Genomic DNA, 8,582 nt, shown 5'->3' on the forward strand with positions numbered 1-8,582 from the left:
AAATAAGTAATTCATATTAGAAGACATCTGTGTGTTAATTTCTCAAAAAAATACAACTCAGAGGAAAGTCAAACCCGTTAAAACTTACTGAATAATGGACTAGTTCCTCTACTCTTGTGCAATAAAATTCAAAACCGTGACGCACACTTACGCACGATATTCAGACATTAAAGACACAAATTCCAGAGTAATGCAAAGATATTCAAGAACCCAAAAAGGAAAACAACACAATCTTAATAATGATTTAGCAGGTGATAAAGTTGCAAAAACTATACACTTGTTATGAAGACTTGCAAAGACCAGACCTTAAACAGAAAAGAACTCCTCACTTTCTTTACTTGAACTTAAGAAAAGAAAACGATCAACTTCTTTCTTTACTTTTTTCTCAATGGTACAGTCATAAAGATTTCATATACAGAGAACCCTATAATTTGGAGGACGAAAAGCTCTAATCACTATTTACTGCTTGCATTTGTTGTATGATTTTCTGGTAAATTTCATTTCCAGATTTCTTCTTGCTCCATACCAATGATTTTGATACGAAATCTCACAAGTGTAATTCATAGCACACTCAAAAGTGGCATTATGTTGTCAGCCAAACCTCACGAAGAAGATCATACCTCGTATTTGATCCAATTGAACCTGTTTCTTCCTTTTGTTTAGCTTTTCTACTTCCATTCTGTGCAGAAGCGGGTGATGATGGCATTTTATCAATAATGCATGCTAGAGGAGAATCTATTTCCTCCAGTTCCTCGTCACTTGTGTATCCCTTCCTTTGTATAGCAGAAGCACTCCGAGACAGGAGAGACTTCCCATCAACTTCCGCAACTTTTTCTGCAACGTCAGCAGCAACAGGAGGTTTATACACAACTGGGGCGGCAGGGTAAGGGAAACTACCGGAAGAGTCTCCTCCTGATAATCGACGTGCTATGATGCACTGCAAACATCAGTGATGTGAGATAAAATTCATCAACAGAAACCTCTTTGCAAATGTAGTTTGATATCCTAGAAAAGGAAAAGTCAGTTGTATTGGCCAGTTTTGTCAGTTAATCACATTGTTTCGATTTTCGTCATTATTTTTACCATGGGCTTTTGTTTCAAAGTTGTAGTGAAGGTAACACTTCTAAATAACCTTAAAATGCAAAACTTGAACTAGCTAAGAGTAGCCAAACCTCGGCGTTGAGAGCTTCTAATACAGTGCCAGGGACAGGATCAGGACAAAACTCATCTGGAGAGAAGTTGCAGAGGATTCGCTTAACCAGTGGAAGACTGATAGATGGACATACCTGCAGCAACATTTAGAATTTTCATCAAGACTAAAGAACAATTGACCTCTACGCATATTTGGCAAACCAAAAGCTGTACCTCCATTCTGATAGTGCGGTCCATGAGCATATCTTTTGGAAGCATGAGAAGATCGCTTAAGGCATTGAGAAGATGGAAATGCTCTGGTTGATTTCCACCTTTCCTGTGATCATCTCCAAAGCTGCCTTCATCATTTTGCCCAGAATCTTCAGCATCCATGCCAAACAAATCAGTAAGACATCTTGACCAGTTGCCAACCTGCAAAAAAGATATACTATCAATATCAAGAGCATGGCCAATGAACAAAAGAACATAAAGGTTCCGTTAGCACATAGCCCATTGTTGACAATTTGGCAGAGTAACACTGCAAGAGCCAAGGACAGAGGAAAATATTTTCAAAACAAGTTAACAGTGAATAGTACTTACTGAGTTTTTCAGTTGCGCACCCGAGCCAAAACTCAAATCTCCGGCTGGAATAGGCAACACCTTTGAGTCAACTATTGGATCAGATATGGGATCAGTTGGGATCTCGTGAGCTGACTCACGAAGAATTGCATTGAACATAGCCACATCCAGTCTGGCAACACATTGTTCAATGACCTGAAAAGGTACATATATACAGAGGCGTAAAGCATTTAGACTAACAAGTGAAGCTGAAACCAATTACAGCTAGCTTTAAAAAAATACAGCTAAAATGGAAGTGTAAAAGTACTATGAGCTTTTCCTTGATCACCTGCATCCAAAAACTATAGGAGATAGAAGGATGGAAAAGATACGGAACATGGAAAGCAGAAACACCGGGGATTACTTACCCTTCTAGCCAAAACAGGCAAGCAACCGCATTCATGGCTTCCTGCTCGAACAGGACATAATCTCTTCAAAGCCTCCTGGAAAGCATGCTTCCATAGGTTAATGGAAAAGTTTCCTTGCTGCTGGTCACCCAAGGCAGGTCCTAATAACCGTCCAACAGATTTTCTGGCCATTGGATCATCAGCGGGAGATTGCATATTGGGAGTCAACGTCTGTCGCCAAAGCGATCAATCAGTTTCCGAAAGGAAAGCACATTAAAGCTGCTTGCTTGCTATTAAATAACATGCAATAGAGTAATAGGCTTAAGTTTCAATGTAATATAAGTTTTAGATATCAATTACTTAAAAACCTAATTAGTGATGGCATGTTTGGCTAAATCCTGTAGTTACTATGTAGAACAGAACATAAAAGGTTTACCTATTTGGTACACCAGAATATGATTTTCACTTAATTAGTGCTGTCTACACGTCAATCCTAAATGGGAACATTAATACAACAGGCAGCTAAGTACATTTACCTGCCACCATATTGATTCAACGATCCGCGAGAAAATCCAGGATTCTACTCTCTCTAAGGCAGCTGTAAAAGTTCTTGTTTCTTGCCAATCATCAAAAAACTGCAAAAGATCATGCTTGCTTGATTGTTTGTTTCCTGGATGTGTTTTCCATTTAAAAGAGGAAATCTTTGATTCAGTTTTCTTTCCTCCACCATTTGACTCAGTAATCTTTACCAATGAGCTTGGGCTACAGGAACTTCCAAATGCTTGAGAAATGATTACCCTCAAAACAACAGCATTTGACAGCCAAAATGTTAACCTTAATGAAAAGGGAAGAAAAATGTTAGGCTAATCCAAAGTACAAAAGTTCCACATGATCCAATAATTGAAAGTATAACACACCTTGCCACATCGTTACCACATGATTTGGCAACCAAAACAAGGCCGGAAACAGTGTTTTTAGCAACTGTAGCTCTTTTGTCTTGAGACCAGTATTTACATGCATGAAGGTAGAGTCTAGATAGGCGCCTGGCAGGTGTGTGCAGCTTATGTGCAGAACTGCCATGCTCAGATACCACAGAGTAAAGAGCAATTTCAAGGGCAGCAACTTCTCTCAACTCCTCCTCAAGTTTCTCAAGCCTTGATTCCATTTGGCCAATCTTTTGCTCTAAAGCTGTTTTATCTTCTTGTTCGCAACTCTCCTCAGTGTTGACTGTTTCATCATCACTTCCAACACTTTGAGCACTAACTGAAGTCTCATCCAAAATATCTACTGGCTCAACCTCTTTAACCAATTTTTCATCACCTTCTTCTGAGGAATCTGATACGGATTTTGGATGGACTTTCATATTTTTAGAGTTGTCATTGACATTCTTGGATGTCACTGTAGATGGATCCTTTTTAGGTGTTTTCGCTTTGTTTGCTGTACTTTTTGTTGCCTTAATCTGTGAATTATTTTCTTTCTGATCAGATTTTGCTCGTTGTGCTGGGGAAGAATTATTTGCGACACTTTTAGCAAGCTTTTTGGAGACCTTAACAGTCGAAGCTCTTTCTACATTTTCATCTTCAGCTATTTGTGGATCTCCTTGAGATGAAACTGAATCATTTATTGTATCAATATCTGATTCCTCTTCCAGCCCCTCTTTGGGTTCACTCTCCATATCACTAGAATGGTCATTGATTTTATCCTTCCCCTGTTTGTCAACCATTTTACGTGTTTTTGATTGCGGAGTTGCTTCCTCAGACCTGTATACATCATCCACATAATCTATAACCACATTCTCATAAACTTCAGTGGGCTCTGTGTCCGTGTTCGGATCACTTACTAAAACAATGGACTCTGGTCTAGGAGGTGAAGCTTTATGATCAGTCTCTTTTGCTTTTAATGTTTTGCCAGTACTCTTTTCCTGTTTGTAGTCTCTTTTCTCTGTCTTTACAGCACGCTTTGTTTGATTAGTGTTTGAACCTCGCTTCCGCTCAGTTTCCCTCATGCTCAATACGCTTCACCTGTTAATCTTCAGCAAAGAAGAAGCCATAATAAGCAAGAAAATAGATAATCAAGCATCACTAACAGTACATTGTGAATCGATAATGAGTGAGCTTTATCATGACCAGACTATAAGTATGCTAGATATTAGAGCTTATAATTTAGGATTTGCCAAGCCTAACCGCTAGCTAAAAAGCATTCACTGTCAAAATTTATGGAAAAATTGACCTTTACAGGTTAGAATCAAAAGATGATGCTCACAAATTTCAGACTAAGCAGGCACTAGTAGAAAAGCAGCATTCAATACCAAAAATGTCATTACTGTGATACTTCTACGATCATACCTACAAATATAAAGTTTAAGATGTTGAAGGAATGGCATTGCTAATGACTAAGGTCATATTTGTATTCATTGTCTAACATAGCAGCCATTTCGGATCAACTCCCTTATGAAGATAAATTATTTTCATACTTTAAATTTAGAGCTAGTTAAGAGCAGGTCTGTAAGATAAGCAACTTGTATTTTCCAGTTAACTAGCTAAAAATAACAGGGGTTAAGTAAAATGTAATAACTACTTTGCATCAATGTTACAAAAGAGTAGGACAGAAGGAGAATCAACCATCTCTTAAGTAGAATATTTGCTTCTTTTTTTTTCATAAGCCAAAAAGTACAGTATTAATTAAGTGAATAATGCACAATTTCAAATATAACACAAGTAATACAGCATCCTACAAAGTTATAACTTCGCACAGCCTTACACTGTGTTTTCACTACTTGTGAAAAAACTTTATCCAGTTTACATTCAAATACTGTCCAGAAGAAGCAAGTTGAAAGGAAGAAGAGTGGTCAATGAAATAAGTCAATAGCTAAGTCTCTAGTCAAAGCCAGAGAAAAGTTTTAGTAAATCTCCTACTCTTTCTCGCCTCTCTCCATCAAAGCCTTTTTGCAAGATGATTTGACAAGTTCAGTTTAGCCTCGAAAACCAGTAGTTTTAGGATCTTCAGACAAAAAGATCCAAAACTTGTCAATATTTCCCAGTAACAAAGTGACGAAAAAGAAGTCTCACTCAGGGAAAGGAAAATTAACCACTGGGAAAGAATCTTATAAGATTGCCAACACTAGTTATATGAAAAAATACACACGTCACTGAAATTTCAGAAAGCTTTTTTGTTTTTCCTCCATAGCCAGTAGAACATCAGAAAAATGAACCGGGACAAAGAAAGTAGATAAAATTGACACAAAATTGTAAGTACTTTGTAGCAATAGGATTAATAAAACGGAAAAAAGAAAAAGCAAAAGCATTTATGGAGAGGCAGTTAAAATGTGTCAGAAAGATGAATTCTAACTCACTTTGAAGCAGGCAACATTTTTTTCAGAAGCATTTAAGTGCCAAAGCTAACTCAAATTATGAACATTCAATGAACAAATGGAGGAAAAGAACAAAAATCAACACAGCAAAGAAACAAAGAAAAAAAATACTGCTGTAGCAATTTCAGTGAAAAGGCCTGTTTTTATGGGGGGAGATGACGGTTACAGGAACGTGGAAAAGTAACTGCCAAATGGATACACGCACCCACGATCTTCAAAATATTTAAACCATCATTACGAAAAACATACAAATTTCCAGAACTAAATATATAGAATAATCAAACCGTCATTTCCTCATTTTCCTTTTTTATCTATAAGAAAATAACACATTTTTATAATCACACAATTTAACTTTAAGATTCGATTTATAATCACAAAATTTACCTTTAAGATTTTAATCACAAAATCTCAAATTTCTCATATATTTTTAAATTCTGTGTCCAATCAACAATGCACATAAAATGAGACAGAAGAAGTAAAATTAATAACTATAAATAAAATTTAATATACCGAAAGCGAAAAATCAAGGCAAAAAGGACAAGATCTAAAGCAAACAGAGAAGAGAAAAACTTGAAACAGCGGAGCGGATCTACAATGTTTTTTCGCAATGGATAAAAAAACAATGTGCTTCGTTTCGTCAATTTCTTCCATACATCCAAAATTCAGTAAACGACAAGGAGAAGAGTATAATAACAAGGCCTCATATACTTATAAGTACATTCACGCCTTTATTGAAACTGCAACTTGCTGCATCACTACGTCACTATTTGAAGACCGCATTCTTCAGCAACAAAACAGCGTAAAATGTAGAAAAAGTGAAAATTACTAGAAAATTGCATTCTTCAGCAACAAAACAGCGACAAATTTACTAAAAATAGGGAAAATTCACTAGAAAACAAAACGTTTCAGCTGGAAAACAGCGAAAAATCTGCTTAAAGAGGAAAAATTACAATAAACCCGCATTCATCAGTGGTAAAACAGAGTCAAATCTACTACACAGACGAAATCGCGAGAAATTCTTCTAAAAATGAGAAATATATTAGAAAACTGCATTCTTCAGCTCTAAGCTGAATTATTATTTATTAAACTGCATTCTTCAGCAGCAAAACAGCAAGAATTATCAAATGATTTATTATAAACTATTACGAAACCGCATTTCTTAAGCTGTAAAACTGCGAATACTTACTGGAAACAGAGAATTGACTTACCGAATCAATTACGAGATAGATTCAATGAGAAGAAAAAGAAGAAGATGGTGAGATGCTTCAAAATGCAGCAGCTTCCACGTTCACTTTCTCTCTCTATATATAGGTGTGTGAAGAATTCTGTTCTGACTTCTGAGGGACTGAAACTGTGTTTGCGAAAATGTGAAGAGAAGTGGGAATAATGTGAAGAAGTATGGGGCATTTTTAAAAAGGCTTGTTTTTATTTAATTAATAATTAATTATTAGGTTGATTAATTAAGATTACGGGAATCGATTTGAGGCTGTGACCGGTGAAGGGGGTGTCGGTGGAGGGAAAGTGACCGGTGGTTCCCGGTTACGTTACGCGTCATCATGACTCCCTTGTAATTTGCGCTCCATTATTAAGTCCAACATTACCCTAACCGGATAATGTAGCCATTATAATACATAAATTACCATATAGTGAATCATACTCCATCTTTGATCACGTTTTTTGAAAAGTAAACTTTATTTAAAAAACATTGAAAATTTTATGCCTGAATTAATACCGAAATTAGTACGCCAAAAAAGTTAAACATAAATTAAAGAGGATGAAATTTTTTATATATGTAGGTGAATATTTAAAGAATTATTATATGGTGATTAATAGAGAATATATTAAATCAAGAATTGCAAAATCATTTCAAGAATAAAAATTTACTAATTATAACATGCATGGGTGATCTTTAAAAGCTGATTTAACCGACTGGAACGCACTGAACCGAATCGATTAATTAGATATTTTAATAAAATTATAAATTTTTATATAAATTCTTAACTGCACTGAATAACAGGGTAGGTTCTTAATTATTGGCGATAAATTTATATATGAAAAATATATTTCATATATTAAATTTAAAAATAACAAAACATTAATTTTTTTCTAGGACCTTGGGATTATGGAATGGCTATAAGCCAACAAATAATTACCAACCGCAAAGTCCTACTCCCAAACTTATTTTGCTCCCATGTTGAAATTATCTTAAGTACCAGCAACAAGGTTGGATATCTTTCTCCCGTATAATTTAAATTTCACTTGTTGAGTACTTAATCTTCTAACATTATGTTGGATCATTGTTACCCATTGTTTTATAACGTATTCTATTGTACTGTACTGTATTGTATTGTATCATTTTATGGATACAATGTTTGAATAGATTGTATCATTTGTTGTTGTTAAATAACATTTTGATTGTTTGGTTTGATTATATCATACTGTATTGTAACTGATAAGTTTACCAAAATATACTTAATTGTTTTAAATCAAATTTATCAAGAATTACGTATAAAAATAATTTAAGAAAACCTCTTTCTACTAATTTATCATCAATTATGTAACTTGAAAACAAGAGCAAAACTTGAAGAAAATGGTTAACTATCATTAGGTAAAAAACAAATCAAAAACGATGAAAACAGATAAAGAAACGAACAGAGATTTGGATGAAAAGAATGGCACGAACCAACTCTGGAAAAGATGGGCGTACTTATCTTCCAGAGGCTATGAAGTTTGGAACAAGTTTCACTTCTATTTTTCTCTGTCGTGCGATTTTGTTCTCTTATTGCTAATTGAACTCTTTTGCTCTTGTTCTCTCGCAGATGGCGGGAACACGTACTGCATCTTCAGCTGAGCAGCAGCCAGAGCCCCCAGTGGTAGCTCCTACGGGGGACAAAGGTCGAGGTCGAGGCCTTGTCAGAGGCCGAGGCAAGGGCAGAGCTCGAGCAACAGCACCAACAGTGGAGCCTCAGATGGAGTTTGATGAGGAGGTTCCAGCCCAGACTATGTCGGTTAGACCAGCTCAGGTCCATGAGGGGTTCATCGTCACCCTAGTGCTTCAGGATGCTTTAGTCCGTTTAGTGGACCTTATGGAGAGTGTGGCCCAAGCCGGTACGTTT

At 36.0% G+C, this 8,582-nt stretch overlaps 1 protein-coding gene across 4 annotated transcripts; it reads right to left on the reverse strand.

Annotated features, from left to right (window-relative positions):
• Positions 1-218: 218 nt before the first annotated feature.
• On the reverse strand, positions 219-6,861 carry LOC104220744 (uncharacterized). Of its 4 annotated transcripts, none has more exons than XM_070170692.1 (8): positions 6,675-6,861; positions 3,014-4,117; positions 2,633-2,930; positions 2,118-2,327; positions 1,732-1,905; positions 1,366-1,563; positions 1,173-1,286; positions 219-937 (listed from the first exon to the last, which is right to left on the reverse strand). In XM_070170692.1, the coding sequence occupies exons 2-8, from the start codon at positions 4,099-4,101 to the stop codon at positions 584-586; spliced, it is 2,436 nt and encodes an 811-aa protein (XP_070026793.1). In that variant the 5' UTR covers positions 4,102-4,117; positions 6,675-6,861; the 3' UTR covers positions 219-583. The 4 variants fall into 4 exon arrangements, with proteins under 4 accessions (XP_070026793.1, XP_009769974.1, XP_009769975.1 ...); XM_009771672.2 differs by having other exon boundaries at positions 3,014-4,125; XM_009771673.2 differs by lacking the exon at positions 6,675-6,861 and adding an exon at positions 5,977-6,001 and having other exon boundaries at positions 3,014-4,125.
• Between the last annotated feature and the right edge of the window lie 1,721 nt (positions 6,862-8,582).

Source organism: Nicotiana sylvestris, chromosome 3, assembly GCF_000393655.2.
Source record: "Nicotiana sylvestris chromosome 3, ASM39365v2, whole genome shotgun sequence".
Lineage (NCBI taxonomy): Eukaryota > Viridiplantae > Streptophyta > Magnoliopsida > Solanales > Solanaceae > Nicotiana > Nicotiana sylvestris.